Source organism: Opisthorchis viverrini, assembly GCF_000715545.1.
Source record: "Opisthorchis viverrini unplaced genomic scaffold opera_v5_72, whole genome shotgun sequence".
Lineage (NCBI taxonomy): Eukaryota > Metazoa > Platyhelminthes > Trematoda > Opisthorchiida > Opisthorchiidae > Opisthorchis > Opisthorchis viverrini.
Window position 1 is genome coordinate 643,186 of NW_008751728.1, and position 15,180 is coordinate 658,365.

General features: G+C 45.1%; 2 protein-coding genes across 2 annotated transcripts in view; one reads left to right on the forward strand and one right to left on the reverse strand.

Moving 5' to 3' along the window:
* The window catches only part of T265_04386 (hypothetical protein), a gene marked incomplete at both ends in the record, with an annotated part of 48,816 nt that overhangs the window by 24,641 nt on the left and 8,995 nt on the right, over positions 1-15,180 (forward strand). The window contains 3 exons of the mRNA XM_009169125.1: positions 5,352-5,798; positions 8,741-8,934; positions 11,486-11,555. Coding sequence (XP_009167389.1) covers positions 5,352-5,798; positions 8,741-8,934; positions 11,486-11,555 — 711 coding nt within the window. The remainder of the gene's footprint in view (positions 1-5,351; positions 5,799-8,740; positions 8,935-11,485; positions 11,556-15,180) is intronic.
* T265_04387 (hypothetical protein) overlaps positions 12,231-15,180 on the reverse strand; it is a gene marked incomplete at both ends in the record, with an annotated part of 8,090 nt that continues 5,140 nt past the window's right edge. The window contains 4 exons of the mRNA XM_009169126.1: positions 12,231-12,523; positions 12,594-12,909; positions 13,153-13,284; positions 14,132-14,290. Coding sequence (XP_009167390.1) covers positions 12,231-12,523; positions 12,594-12,909; positions 13,153-13,284; positions 14,132-14,290 — 900 coding nt within the window. The remainder of the gene's footprint in view (positions 12,524-12,593; positions 12,910-13,152; positions 13,285-14,131; positions 14,291-15,180) is intronic.

Sequence of the window (15,180 nt, forward strand, 5' to 3'; positions counted from 1 at the left end):
ACGAATCCACTGTACGCAGCAGCATCAGTCGGATTCCTGTGTCTTACTCATTGCACCTTTGGGTCATGCGAGCCCATTTGGGTCAGACTATTGCGTCTTGGGATCTCAGCAGGAAATTCCAGCACATACTACTGTATGGGTAGGATTCTTATGTCAGGGGTCATGGGTTTGAATCAAGACCGTAGATTTTTTCTAATCAGTTTGAACTTCCATAGTTGCCGAACTAGTAGCTCATTTGCGTTTATTTTCTGTTGATCTGTTCGCTGAGTTTTGCAATTAACTTGCAAACGTTTCATCACAAAACGAGGAAACGTCAATGCGTGGTTGATGATACAAACTACCAAAATGCAGGATTCTGCTTATGGATTGAACAAATACACCATTTATTGACGCTCAACTATTGGAATTAGTAACTCAGTATACCTGTCTTGGTAGCTTGTGTCACCCTTACTCGCGGTGTCGCCCACGAAGCGCACGCTAGAATAAGAAAGACTCGTCAGGATTTCCCTCTGCACAATGAGTTGTAGCGTCAACATGAGGGGAGAATTGTATTTTACCTCAGCGCCACCAGCGGAAAGGGCGTCAATATGAAGTTTAGTCACTTTGCGTAGGAAATAGAAGTTGTCTTCGACCATTTGGGTCTTCGCGCCTCCTTGCGCGTGGTCGGAAAAATTACAGGACATGATGCGTAACCGATGCTAGTGGTGAGCTTGTTGCGACCTCTTAGGTGGACTGCTTAGGTAACGCTTGTCTGTAGTGTGTTGGGCCTGTGTCCGATGAGCTTTGCGAAGACCGATGCAGGTGTTAACTTATCGATTCAGCACGTTACTCAGATATGTTTAGTACAGTGGTTTCGCCGTGCGTACACACCTTGCTCTTGACCGTTCTCTCTGGGGACATAGGGCTTTTTGCAATACTTCCCCACATCACTCTACCTTTACAGAGGCTTCTTCCTGCATGACAGTTAAGTACCAGTTTCCACTACCGGTGTGTTGGTATCCGTACTGATGGTGATAATGATGAGGACCCAAGATGGTACAGTCTTGGTGGGAACACCGTACTTCTAATGCTGAGATACATCGTGTTATTTTGCAAGCCGTTGTGGATCTTTCGGTGGACATTTTGCTGCGTTTTTTTCAGTCGCGCTACCTTGGTCATGTGTTACACATACCTCCTGTCTGATTTGCCCTATTGGCATTAGAATGGAAGGAAGCTGCAGACAGCCAGGATAAGTGTTAGTCACGTAATACCTTGCGATGTAAGGAGCTAAGGACTCGCTTAGCTGGTGTTCGGAGACCTTCGCCCATATACCAGTACAGGAAACCGCGTGTTTGTGTACAGGATCCAAGGTTGAAAAACGGAACGGAACAAAATAGAACGTTGATATCACCAGCACCCCTGATGCATTCTACTGTCATATCAGAGGACCGTTTGTCAGCTGGACTGGAACTTACTGGCCGATAAGTTAGCTCAGGACGAGCGTGCGCAGCAACATTGCTTTTGGAATACTACTATCCAAACGCTCACGTTAACATGCCATAACTAACGTTATGGGATTGAGCAGCAAACAGCAACTCGGTATCTGTCGAGTTTCGAAGACCATCTCTGTTCTTAGTGCTATATAGAACTGAGCCTTCACAACAAGTTGTAGTGGTTGTTTTTTTTTGAATTAGGTGCCACATATGAGAAGACTGACAACCGCTACACGGTTCCTGCATGTGGTACTAATGGGTCGAATTGACGGATGAGTAACAGGGTTGGAAATGGCAGTGAAACGGAGCATGTTATCACCTATTTGAAAAAAGTGCAAATTACCTGGCTACCACTAAAATTGATTTTTCTTCCCAAGGGACAGTGTGTGAAACGGCTCCTACCACCAATTTCTTCGATGTGAAAAAATCCCCCCTTAGGGCACATCGTGGTATATTTTCTGGTGTTTTCTCAGTAAAGGGAATACTATTCCTTTTTCTGTGTAGCATGAAATAGGTTGATACCTTCAATAAGTTCGTCTTCAGTACGAGCTTGGGCTTTTAAGACGCATGAATTTAATGCCCCTCTGGTGTTAAGATGAGTCTTTTTCTGTACCGTTTTCGACATTGGTTTCCTAGATTGCTCCAGTGTAGATGCCATTTTATAGCCATGTTTTTTGTCTTTGGGTTCATAGCTTTTTGTCATTTGAGCATATCTCTGAAAGTTCAAATCATATCTACTGACGGTGTTTACGGCGACATCTGCCGTGCCATCTACTTTTCTTCCTACGATGCGGTCCTGCATGTCATCAACTGCAATTAGTTCCTGAACTCAGCTCGAAACTCTCTGAAAACTCTTCGACAATCCGCGACAAGTTTCATACTTTTTGGGGCCCATCAGGTAGGCACAGTCCCCGGGTTTGCGTGAACCTAAATTGTAAGAAATTTGCGACACACACTCACTCACTCCAAGAAGGGTAAAACCGTTGGTTGTTGGCTGGTGGAAGGTAGTGGAAGGTAGGTCTCTTCAAGAAAATATGCTGCAGTGTCTGAAATATCGTACCAACTGGAACATTGGGCTCTCTTTATGCAGCACATTCAGTTGAAGATCATCACGAAGGAGGGATTTACCTGGGATTTAGTTGAGTCTCCCATTAAAACCCAACTTCAGTTTTTCTCCAGAAGTGCGAGACAGTTTACCGTGTATTATTTGTTGGCCCAACAGCGTTATTTTCTCTCTTCGTATACTTCTGCATGAAAAGGGCGTCACTGTTAAAAGGTTCGCTCCATAAACAGGGAGAATAATTATGCCTGTATGTCTGAACCCTGGATCCTAATTCGTGTAACAGTTCAAATCATCGATGATTTTTGGTTGTGACTGAGGTGGTAGAATAAATCAGGCAAAACGCATATTTTCTTCTAGTGGCCTTATTTTGTCATGCTAGGATTTTTCACGTCTTTCCTTGAATATTTTATCGGTCCTTCTCCTGACTTCCACAGTTTGCATGTCGTCTTGTCACAGGTAAGTGGACTCGTTGTTTATGCTTCATCGGCGTTCTCCCAATCGACTGCACCGATCTTGTTCGATGTCCACTTACTGTGACGTTCTCAGGGTTTATTATACCAAGTTTAATCATTGGCTGCTAGAAAACCGAGACAATAAACTGTACCTAGTTGTCTAAGGCATTGTTAGTGTCTGCAAACATAGGAAATGCTGTTGGGTTTAGTGGAATATTTCTTCAGTATTTGTTAAAAACCTAATGATAACATCTTTCACAAAATAACATTTCAGGTTCAATACGTGAAGTTTCAGATATCAGGGCGTCTATCGTCAAATGAGTCCAACGTCTGTAGTTTTGAGAGATTCTCCATGATTAGGCTTGGATTTCTCTGAACGACGCGTAGCCGGGTTATATCACGGTGCATGGTGCAGATGTTTCACCCTTGTTGTTCATCACGTTTGTCGGGCAGGTGTGTGAACACTCGGTGTTTGTAAAACGATAGGTAATGAGTAGTGGGATCAGTTTTACGCAAGACAGATTCACTTATTTCTAGCCTTTCGTTACACAGACACGTATTGTTTACGGGCGTTAATCGCCTCTTTGGGTCAACTTCGTTTTTACTTATTGATTTACAGGTGGCTGCTTTGCAACGCTTTTGGTGAATTTTTTGTTGCAGTTACTTTAAGATATCAGAGTAAACTCACGGCGAAATTCCAGAAAACGCTACCTTTAACCTTACCCTTACTTATCTCTGCTTTCATATGAACAAAGGTTGATTTTTTATTCATGTTTCGCAGCTCCACATTGATTTTCGGTTAAGGAGAGACGGGCGAAGGTCGCTCTCGCCTTGGAAGAGTTTTCTGCACGGATAACCTCGGTCCTATTAGGTATGAATGTATCCGGAACCAATGAAAAGATTCGTATGTAAACGCCATTTTTACACTCACAATACTTTGTGAATAGTTTATCAGTAGTACTACGTAACCGAGTGGCTTTATCCTCCAGAATTACCCGAGCACTTCGGCTGATACTTGGGATTTCCCGAGTATAGCTCTTAGCCCAAATGGTTCAGCCATAGGTTTACGCATTTTTATCTGGGACTCCAGTCAGCCGATGCTCCACCCGCTTTGAGTGAATCTGTCATGTACTAGTGGTCCGTATAATACATTTGATTGTCAGAGGAAAGTCCTGCAACGGATATTAGCTCACTGGGTGCCTATATAGTGCATTTATTGATAGATACCGATTCATTCTATACATCCACTTCTCATGAAAATGTCGATGTAGTTATGAAACAACAGGCAGAAGAGTAGCCTATTATGAGGGTGGCGATTCCATATGATGTTTGCCTTTCGACAGGACCAAATTTGTACAAGATAACTGAAAGGCGGAAGGCCACCAGAGCTGTTTAATGAGGTGAACATTTGCTGGGTCTTCAGCCACTGTGCTAATGTTTATATTGGTCGTATGAGTCCATTACACAAGCGTGTGCACGGTGCCTTTTCGGAGAGACGCCGACGTATCTAATGAGTTTGAAAGACAGGATATATTGCGAATCGGTCCTCGGTTACGCAGAAGTGATGGCAAGGATGGAATACAATACGATTTGTTTCCGGAAAAGTTCGTATAACAATCACTGGAGTTATTTGCTGAACAGCGTTCTGCTTTTGACACAAAAGCTCCACCAGGGCAAGTGACTAGGTTATGAGGTTGGTCGAGATTTAACACGAACTGAGGACCAATGTCTAAATGGTTTTGTTTGTACACGTGTGACCACAGGTTACCACCCTATTAACCCTGATTATGAAAACCTAGTTAGTGGTTTCAATTTTACTGTCTTTTCAAACACAGAATTAGGCTTCTTTCAGGTTTTCTCAACTTCTTCCAATCTATCAACGATGTAGTCTTGACACTTCACTCAATGTTCGTAACTATGGCTTTGTTAAATGGAGCATAGCCACTATCCGATTTATCGCCTTTTCAACCCGCCTCTTCAAATTCGTTGGGTGGTTACCTACTTGATTCGGTTATTGCCTGTGTTGATTTCCGGTGGGTACATTGCAATCTCCGGATTGGACCACATTTCATGCGAAAGTAAGTATAACGCGAAGTGCTTCAAGTCTAGAGCAACCAGTAAATATCAATTTACGCACTCCATTCTGTAATCGATTGGAGCATCAAACATATGAGGGCTCCGGCCTTGCAACTTTCGCAGTGGGTTTTGAGCTTTGACCCCGGGTTTCATGAGTATTAGGTTCTCCCAGCAAAAGTGAGCTCGTGAGCGAATAGATGCAACAGCTAACCGCAGCCGAACTGTTAAGCTGTTCTTGGAATTTAGTAGTCTGTTTCACAATATTTCTTTTTTGCTAATTCGTGCCAGACGATGAAAGTGGACCTAGCGATGATCTTCAATCCTCCCGTTCTTCCGGGGAGGGTGATCCAATGTCAACTATGCACCAAGCATCTCGGGGCAAAGAAATATCTTCGAAACCCGACACATTCCAACCGTGTGTTGACTTGTTTTCGGGTACTGGTGCGCTTATTTCAAATATCATTTGTGATTGCCTTCAAATTTTGTGCATCCTACTGACGGGCATCCACAATCCAAACAGTCTAGCAATTCCACAACCTTCTCATACCACCACTGAGTACAGCGAGTGCGCCGCAGACAACTTTCGCCAGTTAGCACACGCGTGTGCTTCTCGTGAGACGCATGTAACAGGTTCAGTGGCTGTTGACGACTGTCCTAACAAGCAAGACTTGTTCGAAAACTTGTCGGATGAATCAGCTGCAAAAGGGACGGACTCGGCTAGGTGTCCGGTTTCAGGTGAGTCTTCTGTCACTCCTTTGCTAATACACCACTTCCTATATTAAGAATCTGAACTTTTCTGTTGGCGATCAGTTTACTTTTGTTGATGGTCCACCCCATGTTCGCCCGCCTTATAGATATCCGAAGTTCGTACTGCGTTGAACATGGCCGAGTCACTGCAGTTGATTGTACTGGTTGTTTTTGGCGATTGAAGTACCTATTGCGCAACCAAGTCCATTTTATTTATTTATTTATTATTTTATTATTTAAGTTAATTTATTTATTTTATTTTATTTTATTACTTCGACACTAATCTGCTGGCGCCATCCAACATCTCCAACGTTTCTGAGACATGGGTGGTCGGAAACCTGAAGATGCCTCACGTCATTTGTCCGCAGATACCATTTCTGGCAACCATACAACAACACTTCATACACGCGACTCTTAAGATTCAACGATATACCTCCTTGACGCCACAATTGTTGCAAGTTAGCAAACGTGACTCTAGCATTTGAGTTTTATGTACTGGATTCACCCGACACACCATCAGAGCTAATACAACTACCGGGGTAAGCAAAATTCTTCACAGCCTCCAGTGATTCTTAGATTGTAAAGGGTATGTCCAGAGACTGAACGCTCTGAAACATGACTGCACTTTGAGGGTGCAAGGAACATACTGAAAGATGGTATGATGGTGATCAGTTTGTTCAACAGTCCTTATGCTTGTTTTTCGTCTTGAAGTGTGAATGATGTTGAAATGTGGAGATGACATCTGCGTACTCCAGATCGTCAAGGTTCTCACCAGCAACGATCTGAAAATTGGGGTTTTGAAAACTTTTAAGCGTTCGCATCATTATTTCATCAGTGATCAACGTGAAGAAGATTGAAAATAATGAACATCCTTTTCGGGTATCAATTTTGTAAGGAATCTTTTGGAAGGCTCACCACTTACTCCCAGATGTACGTGAATAGAGGGACCGAATTATGTTCTGTGACACCCTGCTCAACGGTTGTGGTCAACAGCACTGACCGATCGACAGAGTTGAACGCACCCTTGAAACTAAGGAACACCAACGTTGCCTGTACATATGGCTTTGCTCTACCACCTGACGGAGTGTAAGAATGTGGTGGACGCATCTTCTAATCGGCCCCAATCCCTCTTAGTGCTCTTGGGTCATAGTGTCGCATGCCGCCGTAAGCTGACTCCAGAGGCCTTGTTACAGTGGGAGTCAAACACCCCCATGGTTACTATCTTCACTGCGAGTAACCGTTTAAAAGTGTGTCGTATGATCAACTCATCCCAGTTGGTTGGGATTGTCTCTTTCTCCCAGATAGACCCAAATAGGCTAGGCAGGCACTGACTGATGAATTCACCACAATACTTGAACACAGTAGGTGGAAGATCATCAGGGCGAGGAGCACGCTGGCGCTTGAGTAGTGACATACACTTGGACATTTCTGAGGCTAAAGGTGGCTCCCTATTCACAGTGCACCTACATGTTGAAGGCCAGCGGTCCGGGTTGGAGGTAGCAGGTGACCTACGTGAATTGTCGTTGGGTGCAAACTTTCTGCTTGATGGTCCCTGATTATTTCGCTGATAATAGGTTTCCGAGGGCCATCAGACAATCAAGTGGAACATCCTGCAGACGTTTCCAGCGTTTTTTGGTCTTCCATTTCCTTGGTCTTTCGGGACCACCAAGCTTCTTAGTTTGCACGGACATTCAGTCGGATGATGCGTCGAGTTGAGGTGTGATTGCGGCCAGAGAGAATCTGTCGCCGTGCCTCCAGCAAAGGCACGGTCCTTTGAGATGTCCAACTTTTAGATGAGATTGGCAAGGTTGTGTTGCAAAAGGTTTCGGCTTTGCGTGCACTTTAGATATATTTGTTCCAGGCGACCGTTTATATCCGACATCGGACCGCCCGGCAGGCGTTCGAGGGGCAGGTTATGATGGTTTAGTTTGGTCTCTGGGTCCACTAGCCTCAGCGGCTTAGCGGAATGTACGCGTTTTGTGTAGACCTGAAGGGCGCCATTGAAAGCGGCAGCGGGCAAGTGCATGGTCGGAGTCCACGCAAGTATTCTAGAAGGAGCGGCAGTCACTGATCAACTTTCACCACCGGTACCTAATAGGGGTGTATGAAAGAGATTGGCGAAAGTTTGGGTGTTGCGGACTCGGCTCGCCTTCTCTGTTGGGGACAGCGCGGTTCACACTATGCCCGGTTAGAGACGCTGCAAGATATAACTGCCAATCGGTGTCTTTGGCTCTCTTGTCAGTATGTATCCGGCTTGCCGACTGTGTCTGGAAGTGTAGGTACCTCGGAATAATTGTGGTGAACTAGTCCCCTCCCCGTCCACTTTCATTAGTTTCCTCACTATAAGGCTTTCACATAAATCATGGTTGTGTAACAGCGCAGCATCAGTGTTGAAGACTGATCTCATGCTGTCGATGATGATGATAAATGGATCACGGAGGCCCACATACGTCACATCACCTTATGGTCAAGTCTCTGTGACGGTGGTACTACTGTTTCCAGGCTATGTGCGAATCTCGACCAATCCTTCCATCAGTACTCGTGCACAAATTGTCCGCCGCCTTGTCGACCAATGCGGCTTAGGGATTGAGTGTCACCCATGAGCTACTCATGCACGATATTACAAAGTTGGACCTGTGTACACCTGTTTTTTTTACTTGTGTTGAACCCATTGAGTCGCAACTCAAATTTTGCTACCCCTCGCTCGTGCTTCAACATAGAGAGGGAGCTCCTCTGATCGTGTTACGGAATATCGTTCAGCCTCGGAACCCGTTTGGGGCATCAGATACTAAACACAGCAAGCGGAAATAGACTAAAACTGAAATCGTAGGTTCCAAATGAACACTAAGTAATATAGGACCTTTGCTCGTGGTTCTTAAACCTCAAATTAGCCCGAATGTATAAACCTATATTAACTTCTCTTACTGCAGACTACCGATCTTTTACTAAGGATGTCCGCGTCGTCCTGGAATGGATTCTCCGAATGTCTCCTGCAGGATTACCTCATGCCACAGCAGCCTATCTGCACGCAAGACTGGTGTATCGTACTGCGACCGTATACCTCGACTGTCTGAATAGATTACGACAGTTCTCGGATACATCGCTTGAAGAAGAGCACACCTGGGTAAGCAAAGGTCTCGCGTTTGGTACCACCCTTCGGTTGTCACAAACGTTCCTAGGTACTTCGATTTGTGCATTCCTTGTGTTCCATGTTTAGCGTTCTTCGATAAATACTACTTCGGAAGTCACTACCTACTTACCGAATATGATGTGACATAATTGCGATCTCGACCTATTTTGATGAACTCACAAAATCGCCATCCATATCTCATAATTGGTTTCTGTCGGTTTGCAATTGGATTAAATCGCCAGTGAAACTGTTCCATTCTCGACATAGATCACAGAGTTTATTGATCCCCGTTCACGCATCACCATCTGAGAACTTGATTTCCACTCCAAGCTGCTTCGCCATGAATTCTCTAACGGATCAGGTGGTCTGTCGTTTTGTCTCCAGACTTATTTTTCGCCCCTTTTGTTTTCCTTACTTTGAGTTATGGATTACATCCGGATTCTTTCCCACCGTCTTTGTTGCTACCGTAGTAATCGCATCAGTATTCCTAAATTTCCTTTCGCTGTGAGCATTTTCGCCACCCAACAGCATGTGAGCTTCATCATTCATCCTCATACGAGTCGCCTCAAAAGTAAATAAAAGTTGGCTCCTTTGTTGGACCAGTTGATCCGGACTGAAAGGTTGTTGTACTATACCCGCGCGCTTCCTTCAGGTTTAGCAGTATCTGTGTGCGATTTGTTTTGCGATTATTTTAAGCAAAACCTGAACTTCCTATGAAAAATCTGAACCATATGATAAGCGGTGGTTCTGTCTAGCCATTCGCCAAAATGAATATACGCGGGCTGTCTTTTTAACCCACGGAGTTTGGTGCACGTCCGTGCGAAAATCGCAGCAGCTATTCGGCTACGTACGTTACGGGCTGCTCCACTGAAGCCCTATTTCCGTCTTGTCTTGGTGTACGCCGCGACAGGTCCAACACGCATTACAGTTGATCGTCTTGGCCCAGATGAATGTGCACTGTATCGTTATACCGCTTATTTTTACTTTTTTTGCCACAAGAAGCACACAGTTCCAATTCACGCGCGACAGTCGTGCAGACAACACGATGTAGGCCCAGATGGGCGCTCAGGATTCGCACAATGGAATTTAATTTTCGAAAGCTACAACGTGTCCCTGATGGACTAAAAGAGATAGGCAATTAAATTCAGAGTACGTTCCAAACTTTTGAGCCCTATCTAGGTATCCCGGGGTCGCAGCGATGCTAAGAAAGTATTCCACCAGACTTCTGCCAGGGGTATAATTGTTTCAGTGGACAATAAAGTTTGGTGAGCTGCAAAAATGTGAACGTAGATTAGGATGATTTTTGGTTTGAGCACATACACAACAAAATGCAACATTCTGGCGCAAAAAGTTTCATTTCTCGAAAGTTTTGCAGTTAAGGGCATTGTGCGGCCAATGGGCTCCGCCCGGATGTGTAGAAACTCCATCCAGGTATCATGTGCGTGGCACTCCTGCATACCCACAACCTTCAACTAACTTCCCGCTCAACGATCCCCGTCCTGGTATTTTTGCTATCCATATGGATGGGGAGAAAAAGACGGACAGTGATCTTTGAGATTCAATGTACAGCGCGTGACTGTAGTTGGCTGCGCATGACGTTAACTAGGCTGACTTACTGGCTGTCTACTCAGTTCAACAACACCGTCGGTCAAACTTTCAGTATATTCGAGCCAGTTTAGGGTCTTTGATTGGATTGTTACGGAACGATTCTACGGCGTATACGTTTGTTGATTGGCTGGTATGGCTGAAATAATGGTACTAGACAGCGCACACAGCTTACAGTCATCCGGAATGGTTGACCGTGCGTGCACTAGAACCGCGTTTCATATTCCATATTATCTGGCATGTTAAGATGGCATCGGGTCTGCACCGAAACGATCACCTAAAATGGTGAACCATGTGTTCAATCTACTCCGCGTACCAACCAGCGGCTGATGACCTGATCTTTTGGTGAACGTTATCGTACAATGTCTCTGAACTGGCCTTTTTAAGCGATCGCATAGTGTGATCGATAGTGTTGTCCTATCTGGTAGATTCAGATACGCAAAAGGGTTTCTAACCATGTTTCTTGGGTGTAAGTGCCACTGAATTGGGAACCGGTCTCAACCATCACCATTATGTTCCTTTTTCTCTAGTAGGATGAATGTGATGTATATTCCTTATGTATTTTTTGGAATGTACTTGTTTGCTTGTCAGCGAGCAGTTCAGCCGGACGATGCTGTGGGACCACCCTAGAAATGGATATGACCGCTCTGAAGAGATTTTAGTCTATTCACTCAGAAAACTCTGTGCCGTGATTCACAAAACCCTTAATAGTCGTTAGGTTAGCTTTTTTTTAGTTTTTGTGACCCAGTTCTCACTGGAAAATCCCCCTGGAATCTACGGGGTAATGGGCTTCTAAAAGAGTCCAGGATGGAAGTGATAACTTGTAAATAATCGAATTCAATCCTCAGCGGAAGCCAAGAGTGTTTGGATAAAAATCATGCTCATCTGTGTGAGTAGTTACCGGTACTAACCCTCATCCTTGTTTTTTTAATACATTTAGTTTCCGGATCTCAATGCTTACACAAAGTCTCTGCTTGATAAAGAATGGGATCCGGAAGTTCTTTGGAAAGGTGAGGAATCTTCTCAGCCTATTTTCCCGCATTAGACTGTTTGCTCCTTAACTGTCTGGCTGTCAGAGACTTGTGAAACCGTTCAGCTGTAGCACCCTTTCGGTGCCTAACTGCCATGCCACCTGAAGGTTGCACGAGGGCTGGGATACTGCCAGGTTGCCCAAGCCTAGACAGGGGAGTCGAGAGGCAGAGGCAGAGGCAGAGGTCGAGTTCGAATCACGGACCTTCCGGTCAGTAAATTCGCGCTCTAACCACTTGGGCCATCTCGACCCAGAGACTTGTGACCTTAACAGACTATGAGTGAGCGGTGGCCCGTTTGTTTTCACGGGCCTACGATTTGGCGCTGGAGAACCAGATAGACAGACTTTTCTTCAGCAGTATGACGTAAAGGTGTTTGAGTGCAGGTTCATGTTATACCGGCTGATGGTTCGTAACAGTGTTCAGTCACGACGGATACTCCAATTTTTTGACGGGCAAATAAGGTGTCCATGTTTTGTTTGATCGCTGCTTTCTGATGTCGAGTAAAATGTATACGGTGATTTTGTGAATTTCCGACTTGCTCTTCGTACATAAAGCAGTGTTCGTCAGGGATACCCACTCTCTCCATTATTTTCTAACTTCGTGATCGATGAGATAATGAGACGAACGCCGGAAGGTCTCCAAAAACCCTGGTGTTCAAATAGTCTGTGAAGAAGACCTTGTCGATCTGGAGTACGCAGACGACATCGTTCTCATCTTCAAAGAGGAGGAGAAGGTGCAAGTATTCTTGGATGAACTGACCAAAGTCATCCCGTCCTTTGGTGTGCACTTTGCATCCAAAAAGTGTAAGGTCGTGCTCGTGGACGTGCGGTTACCAAACGCGCCACTTACAATCCAGGGAGAGGCACTGGAAGTTGTGGAACGTTTTATGTATATTGGAGGTTTTATTAGTTTTGATTGTACTGTGACCGATGAGGTCGATTCGTTTGCTAACTTGAGACACCTATGGTGTCAGAATGGTTTATCCCTGAATCTGAAGGGATGTGTGTATCAAGCTACAGTGCGGGCTGTTTGGTTGTATAGCTGTGAGACTTGGCCTGTTCGAGCAGCGGAACTGAGACGTCTTCAGGTGTTCGACAATCGTTGTCTCAGGACCATAGGCCGTGTGGATTGGTGTCGGCGAATCCGTAACGCGGCAGTTAGAAGGGCGTTTTCGGTTGTGCAACGGGTACTTCCATTGAAGAATGTGTCCAGCACCAGAAGTTGCGTTGGTTGGGACATGTGTTGCGTATGCCGAACCATCATTTGCCGAAAAGAGTGCTGTTTTCCATGCCAAATTCAGAGTGGCGGAGGCAGAGAGGTGGCCAACCCTTGACTTGGCAGAAGGGTATGATGGAGATTACGAAACGTTTGGGTGCTGTCGGTGCTACTCGCCTTCCAGGATGGGGACTGCGTGATCCTCACTGTGCCTGGTTGGAGACACTACAAGATATGGTTACCAACCGATGTCAGTGGCGCTCTTGTCAGTTTCTATCTAGATTGCCTGAGTGAATGTCTGGAGGTGTAGGCACCTCGGAATGATTGTAGGAAGGCAGCACTAAGTCCCTTCCCTATCCACCTTTATTCTTTTCTTCATGATAAGGCTTTCCAACAAATCACGGTTGTATGACAGTGAAGCATCAGTGTTGGTCACTGATGTCATGCTGTCGATGATGGTGATGATGATGGTGATGATAACTTGCCAGCGAAGCTGACGCCCAATAGTTAGTCAGCCAATTACTCAGTTATGAACCGTGTACCAATGTGTATTTGTTCCAGCTGCTACGGTTTTGTTCACCAGGTATGAGAAGAGCCAGGGAACAACAATCACGCGTTGTGGACGGTGGCCCAATCAATTCACCGACTTTGAGTTGTTCTCTTTTTTGATAAGGCAGGGAGTGAGACGTACATATTGGTGGCAATAGTTATTCAGAACCGCCACTGGCTGCTCAGCAGTCCCACACCTGGTACGGCCACTGACTATTGTTCTGCTTTACCCTGAGGCCTCCAGCCTTGGATACAGCAGCTACCAACACCGCCTGGTAGACTGTCATGGAATGAGCACTTGTGGGTCGTCTCTACCCGACATATGGCTTTGCGGCATTGGAAGTGAGACACGTCTTACTTTCTATACCCTCTCCATAGGTTAGCTAGTTGGATTTGACGTTTGGGTCGTTCGCCCCGTTTTGCCATTCAGACCATTGAGTTCAGGGCTCACGGCTGAGTACTTTAATTCACTAATTCACTAATTCACAGTCTCAGTGTCCAGAAAGGGGCCAGTTCCAAAATCGATTAAATAAATATTAATTGTATGAGAGGGAGGATCACTCGACAAGTCACACTTGAAACCAAGAGCACAATATAACTACTGGATTAGTGGAGTAGAGACAAACTTTAATGATCGTTCCTGTCATCCGCCGTACCATATTTCACCGAATTCTTATATCTCGGTTACCGAGACGGTATTAGCTGTAGCCATGCTCCCCCTAGTATATTGTCATAGCTGATCACCTGACCCGAACTGAGGGACCACCTCATTACAACAGGCTTCGCCCAACTAACACTGTGCATGCCGTGCGCAGTTGACTCCAAGAATGGTGCAGCTTGGTGAATACCGCACGTGTCTTGATTATGTGTGCTGTGCTTCTGACTGTACAGTCAGGGCTTATGCAGCTGCCAAGAGAAGTGAAGCGATCAACGTAATTAAGTTTATAAGTCTAAAATCTCAAGTTCGTACGTGCTTGTTGTAAATTCTGAAGCGGAATTTTCTATCTTGAAGCCGCAAAAAACATTTCGAAGCATTTGACCATATCTGACAGCCCAGTGCGAGTTGACTTGTGTATGCATGATTTCCCAAGTACACGACAATATGACTTAGCTGCTCCAAGTTGACAGGCCTTTTTGCAAAACGGTTGCGATATGTAGAAATATGGTCCCTTCATTCAATTGTGATGAAGAAGAAAGGACATTTCTGACGTACCTCACTTGTGTAGTTTACTACACCACTGGGTAGTTTTCTACAAACCTTAATGGTATCGGTAGTACGGAACTGAAGAACGTTGAGGATGTTTGCAAGGTTAACGGCTGTCTCCCCTTCTCCAATATCTATAGGACGGCATATATGTCGCCGGATTCACAAGTGCCTTTTCAGTCAAGATCAACCGCGATTGTTTGCCGGCGATGTGCATAGCTGTGCTCGTGCTCTTGACTTAATGTGAAGATGTATCCTCTGGTTGGCAAAATTTGTTCTATCCTCCAGATCTGTTTCATATGATGAGGTTAACCTTTGCATTAGTATCCAATTAATAACCATGTTGCAACTTATATCCACATATTTGGAACAGCTGCTTTAGGGATAGGTTTTGAATAGAGCTACACTAAGTAATCGACCCCAGCTTTGTGGAACGCATCCTTCCCATATGGTGAAGGTATAACACAAAGACTACCATTATCTCTTGATAACGGTGGTAGAAGCTCATCTGACCCTGCCGTCTAATGCATTTCGAGGCTGATAGGCGAATTGGCGATTCGGAAACTGAAAGGGGGTCTGTGCTTGCCGACCAGACGTAAAGTTAGCATCATCATCATCGTCAGCTGTAAGAACCGC